Source organism: Trachypithecus francoisi, unplaced genomic scaffold (assembly GCF_009764315.1).
Source record: "Trachypithecus francoisi isolate TF-2019V2 unplaced genomic scaffold, Tfra_2.0 Lachesis_group12, whole genome shotgun sequence".
Lineage (NCBI taxonomy): Eukaryota > Metazoa > Chordata > Mammalia > Primates > Cercopithecidae > Trachypithecus > Trachypithecus francoisi.
Window position 1 is genome coordinate 23,609,459 of NW_022681457.1, and position 27,744 is coordinate 23,637,202.

Sequence of the window (27,744 nt, forward strand, 5' to 3'; positions counted from 1 at the left end):
AGTGGGTTTGTGTTCCAATACGACTTTATTTACAGACACTGAGATTTAGACTCATATCATTTTCACATGCCTTGAGACATTATTTTGCTTTTGATCTTTTTTCAAGCTTTTGAAAGTGTAAAAGCCATTCTTGATCCATGGGCTATAGTCCGCTGACCCCTGCTTTTACATAGGTTTGATGAGCATTGGGATCTCATCTCAGCTCTGTGCATTAGCTGCAGCTGACCAGCAGATGGGGCCCTCTCTCATCAGCCCTTGCCTGAATAGTATCATAACGTAGGAAACAATACTCATGGTGATCAAACTCAGTGATCAGAAAATATGACATTCTCTGGAGATTATGATTTGTATGAGCATCTCTTGAAACTCTTCAACATTTTGAATGTTTTGAGGTTTTGTTGTTGTTGTTGTCGTTTTGAGACAGAGTTTCACTCTTCTTGGCCAGGCTAGAAGGCAGTGGCACTGTCTCAGCTCACTGCAACCTCTGCCTTCCGGGCTCAAGCGATTCTCCTGCCTCAGTCTCCTGAGTAGCTGGGATCACAGGCATGAGCCACCACACCCAGCTATTTTTTGTATTTTTAGTAGAGACGAAGTTTCACTATGTTGACCAGGCTGTGCTTGAACTCCTGACCTCAGGTGATCCTCCCACCTCAGCCTCCCAAAGTGCTGAGATTACAGGTATGAGCCACCACACCTGGCCGAATGTTTTGAGTTTTTTTTTTTTTTTTTTTTTTTTTTTTTTTTGAGACGGAGTCTCGCTCTGTCGCCCAGGCTGGAGTGCTGTGGCCGGATCTCGGCTCACTGCAAGCTCCGCCTCCCGGTTCACGCCATTCTCCTGCCTCAGCCTCCCGAGCAGCTGGGACTACAGGCGCCCACCACTCGCCCAGCTAGTTTTTGTATTTTTAGTAGAGACGGGGTTTCACCGTGTTAGCCAGGATGGTCTCGATCTCCTGACCTCGTGATCCACCCGACTCGGCCTCCCAAAGTGCTGGGATTACAGGCTTGAGCCACCGCGCCGGCCTGTTTTGAGTTTTTAATAGGTTAGGTTCAGTTATCTGGAAAATGCATGTAAGTAGATTTTATGCTGGATAAACAGGTGTTTTTTTTTTTTTTTTTTTTTTTTTTTTTTTTTTTGAGGCGGAGTCTCGCTCTGTCTCCCGGACTGGAGTGCAGTGGCCGGATCTCAGCTCACTGCAAGCTCCGCCTCCCGGGTTTACGCCATTCTCCTGCCTCAGCCTCCCGAGTAGCTGGGACTACAGGCGCCCGCCACCTCGCCCAGCTAGTTTTTGTATTTTTAGTAGAGACGGGGTTTCACCGTGTTAGCCAGGATGGTCTCGATCTCTGACCTCGTGATCCACCCGTCTCGGCCTCCCAAGTGCTGGGATTACAGGCTTGAGCCACCGCGCCCGGCTAAACAGGTGTTATTAAACATTTTTTTCTTAGCCTATAACCATTTTTTCCCTCACTCTTTGGAAAAACCCAACCTAAAACAATTGTTTTTAAAAATAAAACTTTGTAAAAAAGCAATAACTTTTAAATAAACTTTTCCTCTATGAACCCCACAAGTAATTTTTGAGTCCTGTGTTTATAATACATTTTGCCTTACTATGTAATATATTTGGGGATAAATTTTAGGTAATTGTTATTTTCAGGTATTTCATACTTTATCAATTATATCCTTTATACATCTTAATAATTTAATTCATCTGATATGCTCTAATTGAAAGTATTTAGGCACGGTTTCTTAATTAGTATTCTATAGCTCAGAATCTCCTGTTATACCAGCCTTTATTCTCATTGTAACATAGGCCTTCATGAACCTAATCATTTAATCATTGTAATTTTTCCATACAGATTTTCATGATGTATTTTTAGATTTTAAAACTTTTAGCCAGGCGCAGTGGCTCACACCTATAGTCCTAGCACTTTGGGAGGCCAAGGCGGGCGGATCACCTGAGGCCCGGAGTTCAAGACCAGCCTGGCCAACATGGCGAAACCTTGTCCCTACTAAAAATACAAAAAATTAGCCAGGCATGGGGGCATGTGCCTGTAATCCCAGCTACTTGGGAGGCTGAGGCAGGAGAATCGCTTGAACCCAGGAAGGAGGTGGAGGTTGCAGTGAGCTGAGATTGCACCACTGCATTCCAGCTTGGGCGACACAGTAAGACTCTGTCTCAAAAATATAAATGAACAAAATAAGATTTAAAACTTTCAAGTAAAATTGATGGGTTGAGGGGTGGGAGTTATCATTTTAATCTCAGCAGTGTCATCCCTGGCTGAATAGGCAGGAATGACCCAGCTTTTTGCTTCATGGTGTTTGTCACGTGCAAGCCCCACACTCCCCACGTGATGGAACGTGCAGGCTGAGCTGCAACTCTTACTTGCCCGTCATGCTGTGTTCAATTCTTTTCCAGGTGGTTTCCAGGCTCCTCTGTCAGTGGACCCCGCAACATGCCCCATTGTCCCTGGACAGGAAATGATTATAGAAATATCCAAGGGACGTTCAGGGCTTGGTCTCAGCATTGTGGGAGGAAAAGACACACCCTTGGTAAGTTTCTAGAAGTAAAATGTATCCAGTCACAGAACTAGTTGTTGAGGTTAATTTTGACCCTGTACCATGACTCTGCAAGACTTGCCTTTTTCATAGTATGAGGAGAAAACGTGATTATAAGTAGATGTGCATCCATAGTCTAGCTAGTTTTCAAGTTTTTCTCAGTGTTTAATTTTCATCAGTGCTGGGCGCAGTGGCTCACACTTGTAATCCTAGCACTTTGGGAGGCCAAGGCAAATGGATCGCTTAAACCCAGGTGTTCGAGACCAGCCTGGGCAACATGACGAAACCCCATCTCTACAAAAAGTACAAAAATTATCTGGGTGGGCCGAGTACCGTGACTCACGCCTGTAATCCTAGCACTTTGGGAGGCTGAGGCAGGCAGATTACTTGAGGTAAGGAGTTCAAGACCAGCTTGGCCAACATGGTGAAACCCTGTCTCTACTAAAAATACAAAAATTAGCCGGGCATGGTGGCACACACCTATAGTCCCAGCCATTCTGGAGTCTGAGGCAGGAGAATCACTTGAACCCAGGAAGTGGAGGCTGCAGTGAGCTGAGATCATGCTACTGCACTCCAGCCTGGGCAACAGAGCAAGATTCCATCTCTCTCACACACACACACACAAATTAGCTGAGTGAAGTGGCATGCACCTGTATTTAAGGGGATGCCTCGCACATAGTAAATGTTCAGTAAGTAGGAACGATTGTTATTCTCGTCATCATTATTTAATGGAATGGTAGATGAAAAGTATACATCAGGCCGGCATGGTAACGAAGGCAGGTGGATAGCTTGAGGCCAGGAGTTTGAGACAGCCTGGGCAACATGGCAAGACCTCATCTCTACAGATAACGTTTTTTTAAATTAGCAGGGCGTGGTGGCACACACCTGTATTTCCAGCTACTCAAGAGGCTGAGGAAGGAGGATCACTTGAGCCCAGGTGTTTCAGGCTGCAGTGAGCTAGGATCATGCCACTGTACTCCAGCCTGAGCAACACAGCAAGGCCCTGTCTCTGTTAAAAAAAAAAAAAAAAAAAGTATACATGAATTATTCCAGCCCAGCAATTTAGGATTCATTTGACACTGACCATTTTCATATCTACTCATGATTTTTTTTTTTAGAAGTTGGTCTAGAATGTTACTGTTTCCTGGCATGATTGATTTTTTATTTTATTTTATTTTTTTTAATAAATAGAGATGGGGTCTTGCTATGCTGCCCAAGCTGGTTTTGAACTCCTAGGCTCAAGCGATCCTCCTACCTTAGCTTCCCAGAATGCTGCAATGATAGGCATGAGCCACTATGCCTAGCCAGGATAATTTTTCATTATTCAGTACCTTTTGTTTATCACTACTCAGTAGCGCGATTAAAATGAAAACTTTTCCTGGGTTTTGACTTACTCAAGACGTGATTCATCAATGCATGTGTGTCAGTGTGTGTGTGTTTAATACCTGCATATTATACAAAGTTAAATTGACACAAAAGGAAAATTGTGTGTGTATTTAATACCTGCATCTTATACAAAGTTAAGTTGCCATAAAAGGAAAAAAGTAAAAAATAAATCTCCCCCCTACCTTTTTGCCCTAGCTCTGCCCTTCACTACCAATCCTTCGTAACACACCAGGGCCTCTCCCTAGAGACAATCACTCTTGTTAATGAATATGTTTTAAATGAATATTTTGGTATTTCTTTTGCCCATTTTATTTAGTAAACAATAAATTGTACATGCCAGATAACACAAATATATCAAGGTCTATAAAACTATTTTTTTCCACATTGGGCAGTAATATAACATTTCTGTGGTGGTACTGTCGGGGGTGGGGAGATCCTCTTCTACTTTTGTGTAATAAATATTAGTCCCCTAAAGCACTAGGAAACTCGAGAACAGCATAGGCGATTGAAACTAGGGTCTTGATGATGCAGGGGTTTTCTCTTGACCCCTTTATCAGACTTGCCACAGGGGTACTCCATTTACTTGGACCGCCGCACTCAGCCTGTTGTGGGAGGGAGCGGGAGCGCATGAGAGAGCAAGTGCAGGCCCCAGCTGGCCACTTTGGGCGCTGGAAGGAGCAGGCTCTGTGGGGTTCCCTCGGCCAGACCAGGTGGGGGTGCCTGTGACCCCTGAAGCCCCAGAGAGTATGTTACAATGCTCAGCTCCGCCGTACCTGGACAGCGGTGCGTTATCAGTTCAGTGGGCCCCTTGCCTGTTGTATGGGGCAGCTGCTCCCCACCAGCAAGGGCAAAGGGCCAGCGTGAGAGCCTTTTTTGGGTACCCACACTGGGTGAGTCCCAAGCTCTTGTCCGGCGTCCGAGAAGAATTAGGTTGCACAGACACTTGAAGGATGGTGGAGAAGAAGAATTTTATGTAGCAATGGAAGTGGCTGTCAGTGGAGAGGGGAGCTGGAGAGGGGACGGCACAGCCAGTCTTCCCTAAAGTCCAGCCGGCTGTTCTCTAAAGTTAAGCCGTCTCTCCTCCAAAGCCCAGCCGTCCCCCTAAAGTGAAGTTGCTTCTCCTCAGTCAAGCCACTTCTCTCCTCTACCAAGTGAGTCTCTGAGGTCTTTGTAGGCACAGGATGTGGGGCTGGGCGGGCCGTAGGTAGTTTTGGGAAAGGCAACATTCGATTGGTAAAAAGATATTATTCAGAAAGAACCAATCAGGAGAGAGCACACAAACAGGGATCGATGTTATCACTTTGGACCAAGGGTTTCAGGCTTCTAGGCTCAAAGGTGGGGTTTTGCCGGGGATCTGCCCCTGTCTGCCTAGAATTTCTCTGCCTCCTGTCCCGATCATTAATGCCTTTTACATGTTTGCTGGTCATGGTCCTTCCCTTTCCTACCTTTGGACCGAGTCTAGAAAATCCTGGCTTTGACCCCCACCCTGCTAGTGAACCACCTCACCTGAACCAGAAAGAATTTTGTCTCCTTCAGCTTGATAAAAGTACTGGCAAAATTTTTCTCTGGAGTTCATGATAATTTGAAATGTCCTTGAATTCTCCTCTTGCCTTTGCAAGCAGGAGCTGCTGTGTGGCTTCATACATACAGGAATTTGCTCTGTGCTGTATCTTCTATTAGTATTTTTAATAATTCTTTGTAATTTTATGTCATCTGGTCTCTGAGCAGTTCACAGAAACACTTTGACTAGCACCAGCCACCCAGCTAGCTCCCACTTTATGTAGAAGCTCTCACATATCATCAACATAGGACCAGACCAGACCATCGTTCCCCAAACCTACATGTGCACTCCAGCATCTCGGACTGTGCCCTGCCTCCCTGATTTTGCTGTCTTCTGGCCTCCTCCCGCTCCCATCAAGCTTCTCTACCTCCTCTAAGCCACTCCTCTCCATGAAGTCTTCCCTGGGTTTCATGATCCGTTCTCAGCCAAACTCAGAGGTGATGCTGACCATTCCTCTCTTTTAGCTCTCAGTCATATTCCCTCTCTACCATTTACTAGCTGGGGCAGATGTCTTAACCTCTCAGTCTATTCCGTGCTGTATTTACCAAGATAATAATACCTTGTAGACTTACTAGGATGATCAAAGAGATGACCTTCATAGGATGCTTAGCACACAGTGAGCAACTGCCCATGGCACATACCTTCTCCAACTCTCTGTTTTCACGTATGCAAAATGACCTTAATATTCCTGACTTGTTGAGTTATGGTGAGGATCAGACATCTTATAAACAGTGGAATATATGTATATATATATATATTCATCAAACCAAAACCCCTAGTATTCAGAAACTACTGGTTGACCCTGAACATTGGGTGATGGCTCCTTCCCAAGGCCTGTTTCCACACTTTCCCGAAGAGGTGTTCCTGAATATTAAAAACAATAATCCTGGGAAATTACAGTTTAAATTCTGTAGTGAATTCCCTCATAACAGAAAATTAACCTTCTGATTATTTTTGTAAATATAAGTCTTTACATTGCTTTTTATATGGGAATAGATTTCCTATAGTAAATCGGAAGAGTTTGATCAGCACATCCAGCCTAGCTGAATGAGTTGTGGTTTTGCTTTTGCTGCTGTTAATCTGACTTTGTTTTACCTGGATTGGTTGGCATACATGAACAAGATGTGTCTGTGCTGCTCTTGGGTCTTCAATATTGCCTTCGTTTGTGCGGCTGCCTGATAGCTTGAGGGTTTCCATTGAATTCCATCACTTCCTACAACCTGGATGTGAGGCTGTTTGCTAAATACTGTACTCTCCTTTCCCTGCCACCATGAGGCAGCCAAAAAAAAAAAAAAAAACTATCTAGAGCTTCTTGAGGTTCGTAATATATAGTTCTGCCTTTTGAGACTGTAAATCCCATTGTCCTTGGAAGAATAAGCACCACTTAAAAATGAGGAATGGGACACAGCTTTTATTTCCTAACCTCAGGTACCTCATCAAAAGCCATAAGTTAGACTCAGGAGAAATATATAGGCCTGTCTGTCATGTCAGTGAGGCTGAACAGCAGGGGTTAGAAAGCACTTTAACAAATAAAGCTGGCCGGGCGCGGTGGCTCAAGCCTGTAATCCCAGCACTTTGGGAGGCCGAGACGGGTGGATTGCGAGGTCAGGAGATCGAGACCAACCTAGCTAACACGGCGAAACCCCGTCTCTACTAAAAAATACAAAAAAACTAGCCGGCGAGTTGGCGGGCGCCTGTAGTCCCAGCTACTTGGGAGCCTGAGGCAGGAGAATGGCGTAAACCCGGAGGCGGAGCTTGCAGTGAGCTGAGATCCGGCCACTGCACTCCAGCCTGGGCTACAGAGCGAGACTCCGTCTCAAAAAAAAAAAAAAAAAACAAATAAAGCTATTATTTACCACAATGCAAATCTTTAACTTTTCCTTTTTTTCCCTTCCAAATGTTGACATGGAATGTGCAACCTAACTGATATTGTAGGTTACATTTTCTAATCAGGTCTTGGGATGGCATCCAGCTAGCAGAAAGTTAGCAAAGATGAGAGCATATCAAAGGCAAATGGTGGAAAACATTGAGACTCAGTACAGAAGAACCTTTGCACATGTGGTTAGGTGATGCATCCTGACTCCAGCTCTGGCATGGGGAAAGAGGACATCCTGAGTTCTGGTGACCCTTAACATCTGCTCCAATCCTCCCAATTAAGATTTCTGTGTCTTCTTTGTTGTGTGTCCAAGAGATATTTTTGCTGTCTTTAGAGGAATTAAGTCTCTGCGACCTGGTCTTGACACCACATCAGTCCTCTCTGCTATAAATAGTTTCTCTAAAGCCAAGACAGATGGTTTCTGAGATCACAGAGGGAGATCTCACTTAACATCCCATTGTGTTTAAATCGACCTTTTAAAATGCCGAGGTAATGATGAGGGTGAACCTCTTGGGAAGGTTTATAAGCACACCTGGACCCAATCCTCAATGACAGACTTCTGCCTGTTGTTTTAATCTTGTGATGTTGTTCCCAGGCTTGCCTTTGGTGGATGTGGCTCTTCTGTGATAGGCTGCATATGTTTGCTCAAGGGCTGCACTTTGCTTAGTGCTAAGTATACAAAATTGAGTGAGATAACCCTGTCCTCAGAGAGCTCACACATCCTCAGTCATTGTTATTGACTTTTAGTGATTATGGTCTAATATAGGAGATAAACCAATGAAAAGTCATACTAATGACTATTAAAACAGGCGCTTCCTCTGGAAACCAGAAAACAGTAGAGCCATGGCACCCACTTTCTAGATTTAATTAATATAAGCTATTTGTTATGTTTCTTATAAGCCAGGAAGCCAGATAAGGCACATTGGATATCAGAGGTAGTATATTAATTCATAATTTTTATTTCCTTCTATCCATCAATCCATCCTTTCATCCTGTCTTCTATCTCCCTCCACCCCCCGATCTTGTCAGAGTGTTGAATTTGCATGAAATCCTACGGCTTAGAGAACTCATCCTACTCTGTCAAATGAAAGACCAAGGCCTCTTACCTTTTCTGATGTTTGCATCGTATTCCTTAAACTGCTCCCTGATGTCCTTCAATGTCCGCTTCTCAGAAATGTATACTTATTGGCCGGGCGCGGTGGCTCAAGCCTGTAATCCCAGCACTTTGGGAGGCCAAGACGGGCGGATCACGAGGTCAGGAGATCGAGACCATCCTGGCTAATACGGTGAAACCCTGTCTCTACTTAAAAATACAAAAAACTAGCCGGGCAACGAGGCAGGCGCCTGTAGTCCCAGCTACTCGGGAGGCTGAGGCAGGAGAATGGCATAAACCCGGGAGGCGGAGCTTGCAGTGAGCTGAGATCCGGCCACTGCACTCCAGCCTGGGTGGCAGAGCAAGACTCCGTCTCAAAAAAAAAAAAAAAAAAAAAAAGAAATGTATACTTATTGACTAGAGGTTTTATCAGCAATATCCTTAGAAGTAAAAGATAGCTCTCTAGACTCATTCATTGGGGTTATCATCAGGCTTGGGAATTATAGAGAAGAAAAACTTAAGAACTAAATCCTTTATCTTGGATTATTGGTAGACTTGAACTGTTTTTGGAATTGAACAAATGAAGCGGAGAAAGAATGAGAATGGGGTCTCTAGGACCCTCTTTCTATGCATTTTCCTTCCCTGAGATCCATTGCCAGAGATCCCAGGCTATGAACGAGATCCCAGGCTGTGAATCCCAGGCTATGAATGAGAATGGGGTCTCTAGGACCCTCTTTCTATGCATTTTCCTTCCCTGATACCATTGCCAGAGATCCCAGGCTATACATAAGGTATTCTACCAAACCTAAAAGACACCATAGCAGAGTAATGATGCTGGTTCTTTGGCATTAGAATCTTAGATCTTTTACTGTGGGACCCTGGACAAATGACAGCTTTTCTAAGTTAAATCTGCTTCTTCATTTGTTCCACTGTGGTGATAACAAAAATCTACCTCTTAAGATTGTCATGTGAATTAAGATAATGAATATAAAGAATTTTGCCCAGTCCCTATGTAAACTGAGTTCAGTTATTATTAATTATAAACATTTGTATTAAAGTAGATCCTTAACTTTCTTTGTCTGTGTGTCTTTGGTATATTACCCGCACAGTGAAATATGGCTTTGTTTCTAGACAATTGCGTATTTGTTTTTCAACATCGAACTTTAAAAAAGTGATTTGGCCAGGCATGGTGGCTCACACCCGTAATCCCAGCTCTTTGGGAGGCTGAGGCATGTGGATCACTTGAGCCCAGGAGTTTGAGGCCAGCCTGGGCAACACAGTGAGACCCCATCTCTTATTATTTTTAAAAATAAAATAGGCCGGGCACAGTGGCTCATGCCTGTAATCCCAGCACTTTGGGAGGCCCAGGTGGGTGGATCACCAGAGGTCAGGAGTTTGAAACCAGCCTGGCCAACATGTCAAAACCCTGTCTCTACTAAAAATACAAAAATTAGCTGAGCATGGTAGCACGTGCCTGTAGTCCCAGACACTTGGGAGGCTGAGGCAGGATAACCACTTGAACACAAGAGGTGGAGGTTGCAGTGCGCCAAGATCACACCACTGCACTCCAGCCTAGGCGACAGAGACTCTGTCTCAAAAAAAAAAAAAAAGAAGAAGAAATGAAGTGATTCAAGGCCAGGTGCGGTGGCTCACATCTGTAATCTCAGACCTTTGGGAGGCTGAGATGGGAGGATTGCTTGAGGCCAGGAGTTCTAGACCAGCCTGGGCAACATAGCTTTTTTGAAGACCCCTGTCTCTTCAAAAAAAATGTTTTTTAATTAGCTGAGCATGGTGGTGTGTGCCTGTAGTCCCAGCTACCTGGGAGGCTGAGGCAGGAGGATGGCTTGACCCTGGGAGGTCAAGGCTGCAGTGAACTATCATTGTGCCACTGCATTCCAGCCTGAACAACAGAGCAAGACCTTTTCTGTTAAAAAATAAAATAAAATGTGATTCAAGCACTATTCCCTTTTTAGATTTAGATATTCTTAATGATAAAAAGTCCTGCAAATATCAGAGTTGGAATTTTTTTTTTTTTTTTTTGAAACGGAGTCTCACTCTTGTCGTCCAGGCTGGAGTTCAATGGTGCAATCTCAGCTCACTGCAACCTCCGCCTCCCAGGTTCAAGCAATTCTCCTGCCTCAGCTTCCCACATAGCTGGGGTTACAGGTGCCCACCACCATGCCCAACTAGTTTTTGTATTTTTAGTAGAGATGGGGTTTTGCCATGTTGGCCAGGCTAGTCTTGAACTCCTGACCTCAGGTGATCCACCCGCCTTGGCCTCCCAAAGTGCTAGGATTACAGGCGTGAGCCACTGTGCCTGACAAGAAAATGACATTCATTTATTTATTTATTTGTTTGTTTATTTATTTATTTATTTATTTTGGAGCCAAGTCTCACTCTGTCACCCAGGCAGGAGTACCGTGGTACAATCTTGGCTCACTACAGCCTCCGTCTCCCGAGTTCAAGTGATTCTCCTGCCTCAGTCTCCTGAGTAGCTGGGACTACAGATGCGCACCACCACACCCAGCTAATTTGTTGTATTTTTAGTAGAGATGAGGTTTCACCATGTTACCCAGGCTGGTCTCAAACTCCTGAGCTCAGGCAATCCACCCACCTCAGCCTCCCAAAGTGCTGGGATTACAAGTATGACCCACTGTGCCCGGCCAAAAGTTAGAATCTTGTCATTTCTCTCTAAATTTCAAATCCACATTTTTTTCGATCACCTGATTTAATCCCAATTTAATTCATTCTTATTAAACAAAAGTTCTATAGGGCAGATACATTAGCAAGAAATATCGTGGTAGACATACTGTCTCCCATTTGGGTACTATGCGGCAAAATTCATCTATCTAGAAATTGAAATAAAGAATACCTGTTCTCTAGCTATAACCATATGTTGTTCTGAAGTGACCTCACTTAACCCCTCATCATGTTGCATTCTGGTACTGCTTTTGATAATTTAAATGTAGGACTACAGTAACTTAAACCCCTGGATGTTTTTGAAATAAGCAGAATAGAAAGCTATTTTATATTTGATTAAGTGTTTTATTTTGTTATTCCCCTTGACATGAACTTTGTACAGTCTATTTCATGAGGAGTGTGGTTTGCTTTGGCGTGTGATCCACCAAAGCCAAGCTCCTTTTATTGTTATTGCTTAAGTCATATATTTTTATACAAAACATCTTATTACCTTAGTTTTATTTTAGAATCAAAGCAGAGTTTGCAAAAAGTCTATGAATCACAGTGAAAGAATGTTAATGAATAGTACCTTTGAATTTCTAGATTTGGACATTTCTGGTCTTAAAGAATATGGATATAAGCAAAAATATTATGTAAGCTAAGTCAAATTTAATAAATAAGAACCAAATGGAACTGTGGGGACTTATAAAATATAATGCAAATCTTATACCATTTCCTTAAAATAAGTCTATATTTCTGTATGAAAAATTATATTCATATTGATAAGTATCAACTTTTTGTTAAATGAAGACTTGGGTAAGGGAATTCCATTTTAAATAAATATAAAACCATTTCTTTTTTGAGCTTAAGAAGCAAAAACTTGTTCAGTCTTGAAATGTAAACCATTTTAGTATATTTATAGCAGTTCTTATATTAGCCATGTATTGCTGTGATTTTATTTCACATATTAGTTACCTGTAAATATATGTGATAGTTTGCAGTCCCTGAGTCTGGGTTTTAGGGTTGCTTGCATAGTCCATTGCGTTAAAAAACACACACACAGCCAGGCACAGTGGCTTATGCCTGTAATCCCAGCACTTTGGGAGGCCAAGGCAGGATGATCAGTTGAGGCCCAGAGTTCAAGACCAGTTTGGGCAACATAGTAACCCTGTCTCTACAAAAAATTAAAAAATTATCCAGGTGTGGTGGTGTGTCCCCTCTGGTCCCAGCTACTCAAGAGGCTAGGCAAGAGGATTGTCTAAGTCTGGGACCTCAAAGCTACAGTGAGGTATGGTACTGCCACTGCACTCCAGCATGGGTGACAAACTAAGACTCTGTTTCTCTTTTTTTTATTTTTATATTTTAAAATAATTATATAGATGGGGTCTTACTCTGTTGCTCAGGCTGATCTCAAACTCCTGGGCTCAAGCAGTCCTCCCGCCTCAGTCTCCCAAAGTGCTGGGATTATAGGTATGAACCACTGAACCTAACCTAGGTTCTGTCTCTCTCTCTCACACACACACACACACACACACACACACACACACACACACACACAGAGATTAGTATTATTTCTTCCAGTGTAACTGAGTATTTAATCTTTTTTTGTCAAAAGAGCCGCCATTATTTATTGCTGTTATAATGCTCACTTATGTTGTCTATAGCTTATTAGCTGAGAATGTTTCAAATATTTCAAAACAGTAGGTACTGAACATTATAATCCATTTTCTTCCTTCTTGAGGGATTTTGTAAATGCATATTAGGATATATAGACCAACTCTGTGTTTATTTTATAGCAGAGTTTTGTAAGGGTCAACTGAAGTCTGACTGTGTTGTGAGATTTTGGGGAAAATCTGTGCAGTAAACTAATTTATTATTTGTGAGCTGAACAGAGTATCCAGATTTTTTAAAACTACGATTTCAAGTATGATTAGTAAGTTCCTTTGACCCTTGCTGACTTCCCTTGTACTGCTATAGTCTCTCAGATTTTCTGAACAGAAACAATTATCTGTTCAGCCTATGGAACTGGCAGGCAAAACAACATCAACTCGGCAAACACTGTGTATCTTCGAAGGCAATAATCTTTTATTATGACTCATGGTGGGAAGGCAGTACATTAAATGTATGCTTGAGTGTTAGACTCATCCAAATTGTAAGACTGTTAAAAATAAGAAAAAACATTATCTTTAAGTATAATATTGATCGCCTATATTCTGCCTCAGGTCCTATATGCTCTTGTGAGATACTGAAATTAAGTAGTGCTTAATCTTTTGCTTCTAGTGAATCAATGAGGTGATACCAAATAACTCTTTATAGCAAAGAAGAGAAAAGTTCATGGTCCAAAGGTGGAGAAGAAAAGTAACTTTCCAACTCATCTTGAATCATCTCTGCATTTTACTTTTGTAATTGGTTCAAAAAATATAGATCCACAAAATGCATTGACATATAGGCATAAAAATACGTGCCACAGCATAGAGGAAATGCATTTTAAAGTTTCCCATCCTTGGGTTCATCAACCCCTGCCTCATTGTGGCAAGGACAATAGAGAGCTGCATTTGTCAGCATGAGTCCTGTCATCTCTATTTGAGAAAGCATTTGTCTGCATTTCTGTCTTTCACATTGTGCTCCCCAGTTTTACTGTAAAGTATCACCAGGGAAAAGCAACAGTAGGAGTTATAGTCGATTCTCATTGTTCTCAGGAGTTGTATTTTATAGAGTCAAGGCAAACACTGATTAGTGAAGGGTGAACCATTGCTGCTAGGGGAAATGCAGAGGCAGGTTCTACCAAGCTTCTAGTCAACATTTTCAATAACTCATCAATATATCACTTTGCTTTATGTGTGTTTCTGCTTAAAGACACCTTATTTAATATATAGTGTTGATTCATTAACATTGAACGCATGACCAGCAGCACTAAAACTCATGCCTGAACACAACTTATCTAACACACATACTTTCTCAATGAAGCACATCCTCGTCTTATTGTACTTAGGAACACTGGACAGAACCCCAGCACTATGCTTGGGTGCCATTTTAAACAGAAAAAGCACAAAAATTTAAAAAAAAAAAAAAAAAAAAGACACTAAGTAGACCATGAAAAGGGTTCTTTACCCGTTCAACTATGGAGCTGGCAAGCAAAGCAACATAAAGCAAGAAGTATGGGAACTGAAGCAAGAAGGGAAAGTAACACCTTTTTCAACTCCAGCTGGGAAAAAGGAAATCAGAAGACTCAAATTTTCTACCACTCTGCACATTTCAGAATGACAGCAAAAGTGCTGAGAGCATGGATTTGGGGGTTACAAATAAATTTTAGGGAGTAGATGGATTCACAGATACAAAATCCATGATCAGTGAGGATTGTACTTGACCAAGAAAAATCAAAATGTCTGGGAATGAGACTCCTGCAGTCTGGCTTAGAGCTTGTTGGTATTCACATGGTCCTTTGAGCTTAATCCTGAGTAGTCTGTGACTTGGGAAAAATAATCTAAAATATCCTTGTAGTACAATCTTTCTTGAAAGATTATATTTCAGTTATATTTTGGGATCACCATAATAACAGAAAAATCAGAAATGACAAAAATGGACCAAGACTGGTGTCACTCATCCTTAGAGTCATGAATTTTGATCACTCTGACAGATGTTTTATATACTAGATACGCCCCTTCAAACTTAGTATCTATGTTAGGAGCTCTCATGAGCAATTACTCAATATCTGCAATTTAGCTGACACTTTACTTGGCATATAACCCCATCTCATCCTGAAAATCTAAAAGAGGGGATTTATTAGTTCCATTTTGCAGAGGCAGAAACACTGGCTCAGAGAGGTTAAATAATTTAATGGAAGTATCATAAATCTATGATAAGTGGCAGAGCTAAAATCTGAACACAGGTTTATCTGGCCATAGCCAGTACTCTTCCCAGCCATACATCGCTGGCTTCCACTGTTTGCAGGCTGGAAAATTCCTCTGGCAACCTTGATAGAATCTGTGGTACATTGAAACTGGCTATATATGCTGTCTCAAATTAAAAAAAAAAAAGAAAAAAAAGACTATAAATTTTATGCAGCTCTTTCCAGATTCCTTGAATCCAATCTGACCAATAGTGACAAAAGTAGCACTGTCTGACTTTTAAGCCTTGGTCTCAAGAGGCCTTGCAATTTTAGCTCTTGCTCTCCTGAAACACTGCCACCCTGTGAAGAAGTCTGGACTGGCCTCCTGGAGGATGAAGCAGCATGTGGAGGGACCATGGGGAAGGAGAGAGGCCCAGCCATTCCAGCTAAGGCCCCAGACATGACAGTAAAGCCATCCAGGACACAACCAGTCTGGGTTAACCTGACTGCAAACTCACTTCAGAACCCAAGCAACATAATGTAAAGCAGAAGAACTGCACAGCTGAGCCCAGCCCAAATTGCAAACCCATAGAATTGTAAACAAATAAATAGTTGTTTTAAGCCACTAAGTTTTGCAGCCAAAGGTAACTAAAACAGAGTCTGACTCCAGCCTCCGTAGCTTTCATATCTTGTTCAACCTATGAAAGTTAGGATTCTTCTGACCTACCATTTAGAAGAAGGTTTTATTCTTAGGCAGGACCTAAATATCTGTATAAAACGATGACTTTCTCTGCTTCACTCTACACAACATTTGGATTCATAGAGGCCTAGAATTTTAGAACTGGAATGACTTTAGAAGTCACGTAGTTCAGGCCAGGCGCAGTGGCTCACCCCTGTAATCCCAGCACTTTGGGAGGCAGAGGTGGGGCAGATCACTTGAGGTCAGAAGTTTGAGGCCAGCCTGGCCAACATGGCGAAACCCCATCTGTACTAAAAATACAAAAATTAGCTGGGTATGGTGGTGCATGCCTGTAATCCCAGCTACTCAGGAGGCTGAGACATGAGAATCACTTGAACCCAGGAGGTGGAGGTTTCAGTGAGCCAGGATTGCACCATTGCACTCCAGTCTGGGTAATGGAGAGAGACTGTGTCTCAAAAAAAAAAAAAAAAAAGTCATATAGTTCAACTCTGTGCTTTACTGGTAATATTAGTGAGTGTCATGAACAAATTGATCCAGTTGGTTGCCTGCAGAGCTGTCAGAAAATTTAACTCCTCTGACCCCCCAGTCCTGAGTCTTTTCTTTCACAGACTACTGCACTTTTTTTTTAAAATCACATTCTAGTTGAATATAATAGGGAAGCTCTTTTAAATTTTTAAAGCGTTTGGTCACAAAGGCTTTAGGATGGAAAAGAATTGTGTTCTAAAACATTCATCTTTTTTTTTCTTTTTTAAAATTCTACTCTGCTAACTGAATCCTTTTTTATATATAAATACAGTTTGGGGTCTATCAACTTTACTCAAAGTGAAATATACTTTAGAAATTTTAACCTAATCCTTTCTTTTTAAACTCTGTAACTGTAGTAGACATCACAAATCAGTAACAATGCATAACCATGTGTTTTCAGTGTAGATTTGGATGTAGTTTTGGTCTGCACAGCACTGGATTGAGGATTTTGCCACCCCCACCATATTATCAATCCTCATTGGTTTACAGCTTTCCAATTGAGAAAGTCATCTACTGTGTAGAAGACGTGGCTGTCTATGATTTCTGAACAGGGACAGCCATAGAGGAGAAAACTATTAAATGGTGTTTAAAAGCTACATCTTTCCTCTAAGGACACAGATCCAAACCACAGTTTCTTTCAAAGGAAAACTTATGACTATTTTATTATATACTATATCTTCAACATTTTTTTTTTTTTTTTTTTTTTTGGCCCTCATGGATTTTTCTTGTTAGGAGGGATGTTTCCCCTAATGCAGGGTAATAAGACATGACACTCTTTCTGGATCACTGGTAAATATGTTTTTCACCTCAATGTGAGATTTAATGTGAAACTTTTCTATAGTTAAAATGTCCCTTAGGAATTTTTTGTGTGTGTGTAGTGAGTGCAGGTAGGGACTTTTATGAGTATGGCAAAGATTGAGTTTAATTCCAGAGTGATCAAATTAAGTAAAACATGCCTGCAAGCAGTATAATTAAGCCATATATTCATAGTTCTTTATAATAGTATCTACATATGATTCTTTGTCAAAAGTTTTGTCCTAAAATGCTTCTTAAAACAATCTACTAAATATCTGGAAATGTGAAATCTCATCTACTAAAATAGTTCACCCACAAAAGGGTACTTATTGATATTCTTCAGCCCACAGGAGACCCTTACTTAATTTTTCTAACACCTGGCTTCTTTAAGTGTTATGAGTCTATTGTGACAATAAGATTGCCTTTTGCTAAATGATTGGGGTGTTTATGAGTTACTTTATCTACCTGTTGGCAGCTTGAACAATAAAAATGGTGATTGATGAGCTGAAGTATCTGGTGACATTGACTCTGTCTAAGGATATACTATTGCATGTTATGAAATTCTTTTCCAACAGTTCAGAGTTTAAATCCCCTTGGAGGAGTTTGGGATTTTTGTGGGGCTCAGTGATAATTAAGTCCCTCATACTTGGCTCTCTTAAATTGCTCTCTAAGCTAAAGTAAATCCTCTGGAAACTTCAATGGATTTAAAATCCATTTGTGATGGGTATTTTGGTTGTGTGTCACTAATATTTTACCACCAGAAGCTTGGTGTCTTACTCCATTTTCTGCTGCTATAACAGAATATCTGAGACTGGGTAATTTATATAAAAAAAGAATTGTATTTGGTTCACAGTTCTGGAGGCTGGGAAGTCCAAGAGCATGGAGCCAGCATCTGGTGAGGGCCTTCATGCTACATCATCCTGTAACAGAAGTTGAAGGGCAAGTGAGCACATGAGGCAGAGAAGGAGGCGGCTGAACTCTTTTTATTAGGAACTCACTCCCAAGATAGCAGCATTAATCCATCCTTGAGGGCAGAGCCCTCATTACCCAATCACACCTTAAAGGTCTCACCTCTTAGTAATGTCACAATGGCAATTAAATTTCAACATGAATTTTGGAAGGTACATTCAAACCATATAATTGATTTTGGTTGGAGTAAGATTATGACACACTAGCTTTTCCAGTCTCCCCTTTCTGAGTCATTGTAACCTCTTTATCTATCTCCAACCAATTTCTTGACAATCATTTAATGAACGTTTATTGAGTGCCTCCTGTGGACTTGGCACTAGAATACAAAGATGAGTTGGAAGCAGCCTCTGTCCTGAAGGCTTCCATCAAGGATGGGAGGTGGCACAAGGCATAGAGCCCTGAACAGACATTCATGATGCTGTGATAAGTTCAGTGTACTAATGAACTTCTTGTGGTGACTCACAAGAAGGATCAATCAACTTCATCAGGGGAAAGAATTAGGGAAGATGTCATAGAAGAGGTGGCACTTATAGAATTTCATGAAACAAAGGAGGTAGCAGATAAAAGAAAATATAACCCTCAAGCACTTGGTAGCTTATACTTCAAATATAGATATACGGAAAAGCTCTACAAAAATACACAAAAAACTTAATACCGTTTGTTTCTAGATAGAGAAATTAGGTGGCTGAGGAACAAGTGCTAGAGAGATACTTATCAGGGAATACTATTTTGAATATGGTACCATGTGAGTACATAATCCACGTTTAAAAATAAATACTCTCTTAGGAATGGAGATATTAAGACAGTAGTTGCTTTTTTTTTTTTTTCTGAGACAGAGTCTTGCTCTGTCACCCAGGCTGGAGTGCAGTGGCACAGTCTTGGCTCACTGCAAACTCTGCCTCCCGGGTTCACGTGATTCACCTGCCTCAGCCTCCGAGTAGCTGGGACTACAGGCGCACACCATCATGCTGAGCTAATTTTTGTGTTTTTAGTTGAGATGGGGTTCACCATGTTGGTCAGGCTGGTCTCAAACTCCTGACCTCAGGTCATCCGCGCACCTCAGCTCCCAAAGTGCTAGGGTTAGAGACGTGAGCCACTGTGCCCAGCCTAAAGACAGTAGTTTCTTAAGCAACATGATGAATTTGCTAGCCAGCTACTTATTCCTGGTTGTCCATTTTTTCTTTAATGTTACAAATATTTATAAAGATTTAATGTTATAAATGTTTAATTGTGGAATAAAGGGAGTTTTCCTTGGTTAAAGGTGTTTCAGACAGACTGATGAGGGAGAAGTTTTTAAGCAGAAGACTTCCCATGTCTCTCAAATCCTGTCTGACCCTCTGGCTATGAGAAAACCACTATTTGGGAGATTCCCCAACTCACTGATTAAATTCTTCACTGGCTGTAGAGCTAGCAAGTCAAATGAATAATTTTAGAGTGTCCACGCCGGGCATGGTGACTTACACCTGTAATCTCACCACTTTAGTAGGCTGAGACAGAAGAATCACTTGAGCCCAGGAATTTGAGACCAGCGTGGGCAACATAGCAAGATCCTGTCTCTACAAAGTATTTAAAAATTAGCCCAGCATGGTGACATGTGCCTGAAGTGCTAACTCCTCAGGAGGCTGAGGTGAGAGGATCACTTGAGCCCAAGAGGTCAAACCTGCAGTAAGCTAGGATTGCACCACTGCACTCCAGCCTGGGCAACAAAGCGAGACCCTGTCTCAAAAAAATAAATAAATAAATAAAATGTTCAAAAAGAAATCACTGGTCTTGTCTCAAGCAGTAAATAAACAGGTCATCTTACTTACATTTCTACTGTCGCAGTGAAAATCACACAACTACCGGGAGGAAATTCATTTTTGACTCTTTGTCAGTCTTGATCATCTATAAATGATCCTCAGTTCTGTGCCATTAATTGATAGAAATTAATCTTTTTTCTTGGGCTGAACAACTTTTTGTTTTGAACATCAATGTATCACTTGTATCTATTACAATGTTTTGTATTTGTCTTAGAAAAAAATCATTAAGTGAATAATATAGGTACACAGAAATAGGACTGAAAAGCTGAAGAGAAGGAAGGAAAGAGATAAGAGTAACAAATGGGCTGGGGCGGCGGTGGCTCACGCCTGGAATCCCAGCACTTTGGGAAACTGAGCTGAGAGGATCACCTGAGCCCAGAAGTTCAAGACCAGCCTGGGCAGCAAGGCAAAACCCTGCCTTTACAAAAAATACCAAAAAAGCACAATTAACTAGGTGCGGTGGCACACGCCTTGGTCCCAGCTACTTGGGAAGCTGAGGTGAGAGGATTGCTTGAGCCCAGGAGGCCCACTTTGCTGTGAGCCAAGATCGTGGCACTGCACCACTCCAGCCTGGGCAACAAAGCAATACCCTGTCTCAAAAAAAAAAAAGAATAACAAATGGAATTAAGAAAGGGACTCTGTTGGAGGTTGGGAGGGGGCCTATGCATTATGCTTTCTATAGTGGAAACCCCTAACCATGTGCCAGCACTAGCTAGTGAGATCTGTAGATCATTGCCTCACCTCATGAAGTCAAAGAAAGGCTTCAGGCCGGGCGCGGTGGCTCAAGCCTGTAATCCCAGCACTTTGGGAGGCCGAGACGGGCGGATCACGAGGTCAGGAGATCGAGACCATCCTGGCTAACACGGTGAAACCCCGTCTCTACTAAAAATACAAAAACTAGCTGGGCGAGGTGGCGGGCGCCTGTAGTCCCAGCTACTCGGGAGGCTGAGGCAGGAGAATGGCGTAAACCGGGAGGCGGAGCTTGCAGTGAGCTGAGATCCGGCCACTGCACTCCAGTCCGGAGACAGAGCGAGACTCCGCCTCAAAAAAAAAAAAAAAAAAAAAAAGAAAGGCTTCAACTTCTGCTTCCACAAGTCGTCTTTTTGTTCAGTCTCTATAAAATAATCAACTCATGCCCTCAAGGTTTCTGCTGTGGATCTGAGGCGACAATATTTCAACAGAATTGATGCCGTATGGAAAATCCCAAACTAGCTTTTGTACAAGTACAAAATCAAATATTCAAAACAGATGAGAAGCTTGCTATGGTGGTGGGAGCACAGGCTTTGGTGTTAAACAGTCCTGAAATGGAATTTCATCTCTCCTAATTAGAAGCTGCAGAGAAGTCAAGTTTGAACGCTTACGAGCTTTCGTTTCCTCAGCTGTAAGTGAGACTAATAACACTGAATTTGATGAGTTGTTACAAGGATTAAATGGGACAAATGGGAAGTGTGTAGCATCTATGGCACATAGATGTAAAATAAATAAGAATGGACAGGTGCTATTAAAAATACTACCTAGCTGGGTGCGGTGGCTCATGCCTGTAATCCCAGCACTTTGGGAGGCCGAGGTGGGTGGATCACTTGAGGCCAGGGAGTTCGAGACTAGCTTGGCCACCATGGTGAAACCTCATCTCTACTGAAAATACAAAAATTACCTGAGTGTGGTGGCACGTGCCCGTAGTCCCAGCTACATGGGAGACTGAGACAGAAGAATCACTTGAATCTGGGAGGCTGCAGATGATGGGCTGCAGTGAGCCAAGATCGCACCATTGCACTCCAGCCTGGGCAAAAGAGTAAGACTTCTGTCTCAACCAAAAAAAAAAAAAAATATATATATATATATCACTTCCTTACTGTGTGCTCACACTTCACATAAAGCCTTATTGGTAGATAATACTGTTAAAACCATCTAAAAAGCTGAGCCCTGGAGAGGTTAACAGTCTTCCCCCAAGTCCCGTTGCCAACAGCAGCAGGGCCAAGATTTAGACCAGAACCACAGCTTCATAGACTACAGGGCCACCCAGTAAGAAACGTGGACTTTTTTTTTTTTTTTTTTTTGAGACGGAGTCTCGCTCTGTCACCCAGGCTGGAGTGCAGTGGCCAGATCTCACTGCAAGCTCCGCCTCCCGGGTTCACGCCATTCTCCTGCCTCAGCCTCCCGAGTAGCTGGGACTACAGGCGCCGCCACCTCGCCCGGCTAGTTTTTTGTATTTTTAGTAGAGACGGGGTTTCACCGTGTTAGCCAGGATGGTCTCGATCTCCTGACCTTGTGATCCGCCTGTCTCGGCCTCCCAAAGTGCTGGGATTACAGGCTTGAGCCACCGCGCCCGGCCAAACGTGGACTTTTTTTCCCCCTAAATACACTAGATGAATTAAACACAAAACAAACAAACAAAAAGAAATGTGGCTGTTTTCTATTGACAGGTCACAGTGTCTGGTATTTTCTTGTGTCTTCGCTGATAACTTTATTTTTTATTTTATTTTTTATTTTTTATTTATTTATTTATTTATTTGAGACAGGTTCTCACTCTGTCACTCAGGCTGGAGTGCAGTGGCACGATCTCAGCTCACTGCAAGCTCCGCCTCCTGGGTTCACACCATGCTCCTGCCTCATCCTCCTGAGTAGCTGGTACTACAGGTGCCCGCCACCACGCCCGGCTAATTTTTTGTATTTTTAGTAGAGACGGGGTTTCACCATGTTAGCCAGGATGGTCTCAATCTCCTGACCTCGTGATCTGCCTGCCTCGGCCTCCCAAAGTGCTGGGATTACAGGCATGAGCCACTGCGCCTGGCCTATTTTTTTTTTTATTTTTTGAGGCAGAGCCTCACTCTGTCTTGCCCAGGCTGGAATATGGTGCAATCTCAGCTCACTGCAGCCTCGGCCTCCTGGGTTCAAGTGATTCTCCTGTCTCAGCCTCCCGAGTACCTGGGATTACAGGAATGTGCCACAATGCCCAGTGAATTTTTGTATTTTTAGTAGACATGGGATTTCACCATGTTGGCCAGGCTGGTCTCGAACTCCTGACCTCAGGTGATTCACCCACCTCAAGTGATCCACCCAACTCGGCCTCCTAAAATGCTGGGATTATAGGCGTGAGCCACTACTCCCAGCCTTCACTAATAACTTTAAGAGGAATTACAGTAGCAGTCAAGCAAAAATAAATAAATAAATGGAGAATTTTTAATACAGAAAGACTTGCGGACTAAAAATAGATCATTTGCCGGGCGCGGTGGCTCAAGCCTGTAATCCCAGCACTTTGGGAGGCCGAGACAGGCGGATCACGAGGTCAGGAGATGGAGACCATCCTGGCTAACACGGTGAAACCCCGTCTCTACTAAAAAATACAAAAAACTAGCCGGGCGAGGTGGCGGGCGCCTGTAGTCCCAGCTACTCGGGAGGCTGAGGCAGGAGAATGGCGTAAACCCGGAGGCGGAGCTTGCAGTGAGCTGAGATCCGGCCACTGCACTCCAGCCTGGGCGACAGAGCGAGACTCCGTCTCAAAAAAAAAAAAAAAAAAAAAAAAATTGATCATTTGCAGTGAGTTGGGCATTTGAAACTGTTAACATATTAGTCCTTTATGGTCATTGGCATCCTTTATGGAGGATAGTTCATTGAGCGCCAGAAAGTATCTCAGGATTTTGAATTCAGACCACTTTTATGAAATACAAACTCCAAGGGGGTCTTTTCTTTCTTTTGAGTGTGAATGGACAGAAATTTTCTGTTTGTCTTTTGTAATGTTCCAAGATCAAAGGACTTTTTGCTGAAAATCAAGTTCTGTAAAAGCCACACGTAGTCCGAGTGTAGTATGTGACTCTCTCAATCCAGTGAAAATAGGGCATTGGGCACCAGACTTTGAAAACTAGTATCATTATAGGGTGCTACCAGGAGTCTGCATTAGTTTCTCTTCGTACTACCTTAATACAAATGACCTTTGGTAGGATCTCATTAGTGTCGCTGGATCACCGCAAGCCACTGCCTCCGCAAGTTTCCTCCAAATAATTCCCCTGAAACAGTTCAGAGATACAAACTCTTGGCAGTGTAAACGCTCCCTGGGTCTGGAAATTTCATAAGTCAGAGTTAAAACAAAGAATGTTCTAAAATGTATTCCTGGTACGGAATCTGAAATGGAAATTGCCTGGATCCAGAAACTTTTCCTGGCTCTTGGGGGCTGCCTCTCTAATTGCTATAATAAAGAATGTTTTCAGAACTGTATAACAATAAAATGAAAGTACAGTATTTAGTATTGTAAAAGTATTTGGAATCCAGATGGGTTATCTAGTTATAGACCTCTTGTTTTCTTTTGTTGCTTCTCTATTGTGGAATTTGTATAGAAACCCTTTTTTTGTTTTTCTGTTGTTGTTATTTTGTTTTTAATAGAAAGTAAGCATGGTGCTATGGGACATGCCTGTAGTCCCAGCTCCCAGGAAGAGGCAGGAGGATCGTTTGAGCCCAGGAGTTCTGGGCAACACAGTAAGACTCCTCTTAAAAATAAATAAATAAGTATACACACACACACACACATACATATATGGCTGAGCACAGCGGCTCATACCTGTAATTCCAGCACTTTGGGAGGCCAAGGCAGGAGGCATTGCTTGAGCCCAGGAGGTGGAGACCAGCATGGACAACATAGTGAGACCCCCATCTCTCCTTAAAAAAAAAAAAAAAAAAATTGGCCAGCCATGGTTGTGCACACGTATCGTCCCAGCTACTTGGGAGGCTGAAGCAGGAAGATCACCTGAGCCCGGGAGGTCGAGGCTGCAGTGAACTATAATTGAGCCACTGCACTCTAGTTTGGGCAACAAAGCGAGATGCTATCTCAAAAAAATTTTTTTAATTAAAAAGCAAACAAAAAAGGTTTGGTGCAGGTATATGTATTCTGTCTATCTTGTCACATTTTTGCAATAAATATTCATTGCTTTACTTCATATGAACTTAATTCTGAGGCTCCATACTTCTGAACTAAGGTGAAATTCAACCTCAACCATTTTGGTGGCTCATTAACTCCAAAGGGTACCAACCAAACACCCAGACATTGATGACACCCCTATGGTCATTGCCATCAGCACTGCCTGCTCATCATCAAGCCTATCCTTGGCCAAGCCTATAAGATCTCTCAAGTCCAGAAGTCCTGCTGCTTGACTTCTTTCATGCCTGGGGTCCTATAGGTGTCAGCCTCTAGGCTCTGACAGGTGTCAAGGATGTCAGCCCTTGACCATTGCCAGCAGGGTCTTAAAATCTGTGTGTGTGTGCACTGGGGGCAAGGAATAGGAGGACCCTGGGCACTGCAGGACTCAAATCCCCACAGTGGAACCCATAGACCTCTGTTTCTAATCTCCACTCAAAAGCTGTGTGCCTCTCTCAGCAGCCCTCCAAGACACCTATCATAATCCATTCAGTACTCTTCGGTTCTGTTAAAAACAGAAAGAGCCAATGACTTCTGGTTGCTTCAGTTTTCAGCTCCACAAAAATCCCCAAGGCGAAGAATTTCAAAGCTTGACTACTTGCTCAACAGGAGGGGATGAGGGAAAAGGAGTGTGGACAAACTCAATTTGATAATCCTATATTTTTAGAATAGTCTCTCATCAAAATATATAAATATTTGGGTGCATAAATGTGAATTGTCTGGAGAGATCCTCGGAAATTATGAGTGGTGATTGGTGGGACTGAATCTGGGTGGGAAGCAGCCTATTTTTGTGCTTTGCAACAACCTGTAGTAGTATTGCTTGAATCCTCTACGTGGGTACATGTCATTTTTATGATGATAAAATAATTTTTAAGGTTATGAATCTGAAGAGATACAAATTATTTTTTAATTCATTAACTATGAAACACTTTTCCCAACCAAAGCTTACCTACAGCAGATATGGGTGTCTTAATTTTATGGCTGTGATTGAATTCAGAGGAATTCATTATCCAAGATTACAAGAAGGCAGAGTCAGGATTTGAACCCACGGCTGTTTTACACTTAGGTCCATGAATGCTCTTCCTCTACTCCTGTTTTCTTCTCCTCCAGGACCCATTCATTCCACTAAGTTCTTTTCTTTCATTGCCCAAGTAATAAGGCCTGGCAAAACCCCTTCATCAGGCCACACATCTATGCCAAATCCTTGAATACCAATAAATACCTGAAACCGTGTCTCGAAATGCACTATGAAATGTAAATGAGAATGACACATAGTTCACCTCTAGCTCCTACACAGCAGCAATGTACAGGGTTAGCAGTAAAACACATGGAAGAAGTTCAACATGAAATATGAGGCAAAGCCAGTTTTAAAGGAATGAAATAATAATCTTAGGAAAATTTAATTATACCTCTGAAAATATCATAACTGTGTATATTGTTTATCTTTATGTCAGATAAAATATAACATTATTAACAAACAGAAAATGATGGGTTGCGGCCTATTGGTTGTTTGCTTAAGGAAGCATTTCTGGTTGTTGAAAATGAATAAGATTTTGTTTTTTATAGAATGCTATCGTTATCCATGAAGTCTATGAAGAAGGGGCAGCAGCCAGAGATGGAAGACTTTGGGCTGGTGACCAGATATTAGAGGTACATGATTTTGAATTTTATTTTATATCAGTAAATGTGGTTCCTTTCCTGATCTCAATCCATAAAGTTGTCTTTCTGCTCAACTATGTCTTCACTGATTCCTCTCCCATTTAACAAAATACATATCATATTCTTTTTTTCTTCTATGTACATTGTACAGTGGTTTAGAATCATGACAGGTTATCAATCTACATTTGTCTATGAAAACTTTTTTTAACTAAAAGGAAAAATAGAACTTATGGGTCTATTATTTTAATACCAAATGAGACTATATAATATGGCAAATTTTTTGCCTCTCCATTATACCCTACTAAATTCCTCCTAAAAACACATACATATAGACACATATGCATACACATATACACCTGATATTTTAAAGATTTCATGGCAGCTTAAATCATATTTTCTTAATCTTGATAAATCTTTATGCCAAATGGAAGTTCATGCTTTGCCAGCAATGTTTTCAAGTTGACAAAAAATGTAAAATCTTCCCCCATGATGCTTACTGAAATTTGAAATGCTTAACTTTTTCAAATTGACTCTCATTTAGCAAAGTTGTTAAAGCCTTTTAAAAAGTACCAAAGCAGGCAGTATCTGCACTATGGAATGGCTGAATGAGAAGGCGATGCCAGGCGTTCTGGTAGGTGGAACTAAAGAGCTTTCTGGATGGTGTGAAACCTCTAGGCAACATTTTTTTTTTTTTTTTTTTTTTTGAGACGGAGTCTTGCTCTGTCGCCCGGTCTGGAGTGCAGTGGCCGGATCTCGGCTCACTGCAAGCTCCGCCTCCCGGGTTTACGCCATTCTCCTGCCTCAGCCTCCCGAGTAGCTGGGACCACAGGCGCCCGCCACCTCGCCCGGCTAGTTTTCGTATTTTTAGTAGAGACGGGGTTTCACCGTGTTAGCCAGGATGGTCTCGATCTCCTGACCTCGTGATCCGCCCGTCTCGGCCTCCCAAGTGCTGGGATTACAGGCTTGAGCCACCGCGCCCGGCCAGGCAACATTTTTTTTCATTGGATGAACTTAATTGAATCGTTGGCATTTTATGGTGAGCATGTGCATTTTTGCTTTGCAACTTTAATATAGTACATTACTAATGACATCATAGAATTTTATTTTTCCCTTTGGTGGTTCATTTCTGCCTCCCAAGATGAAACCAGAGATATAATTAAGAGCAGGAAACATAGGCGAGAAGGGGTTAAAGGAGAGGCCAGGCTGATTGCAAATTAAATTCAGCCCAAGTTACAGGATTTCTCTGCAGGCCTTTACTGTGTTTCATCATTGGATTAAGACATATTCCCAGTACATTCATTAAGGTACAAGTGTATGAGGTTAGAAAAATAAGCAAGACCTCTCTGGGTATTGGCTTGACTGCCTTAGCATACAACATGGTTTTTTAGTGGTCAGGAGTTTGGGGTTTCTTTG

General features: G+C 42.1%; 1 protein-coding gene across 5 annotated transcripts in view; it reads left to right on the forward strand.

Annotated features, from left to right (window-relative positions):
* The window catches only part of PATJ (PATJ crumbs cell polarity complex component), a 434,245-nt gene that overhangs the window by 349,767 nt on the left and 56,734 nt on the right, over positions 1-27,744 (forward strand). For all 5 annotated transcript variants that reach the window (XM_033225088.1, XM_033225091.1, XM_033225090.1 and 2 more), the window contains 2 exons: positions 2,415-2,548; positions 26,239-26,322. In XM_033225088.1, coding sequence (XP_033080979.1) covers positions 2,415-2,548; positions 26,239-26,322 — 218 coding nt within the window. The remainder of the gene's footprint in view (positions 1-2,414; positions 2,549-26,238; positions 26,323-27,744) is intronic.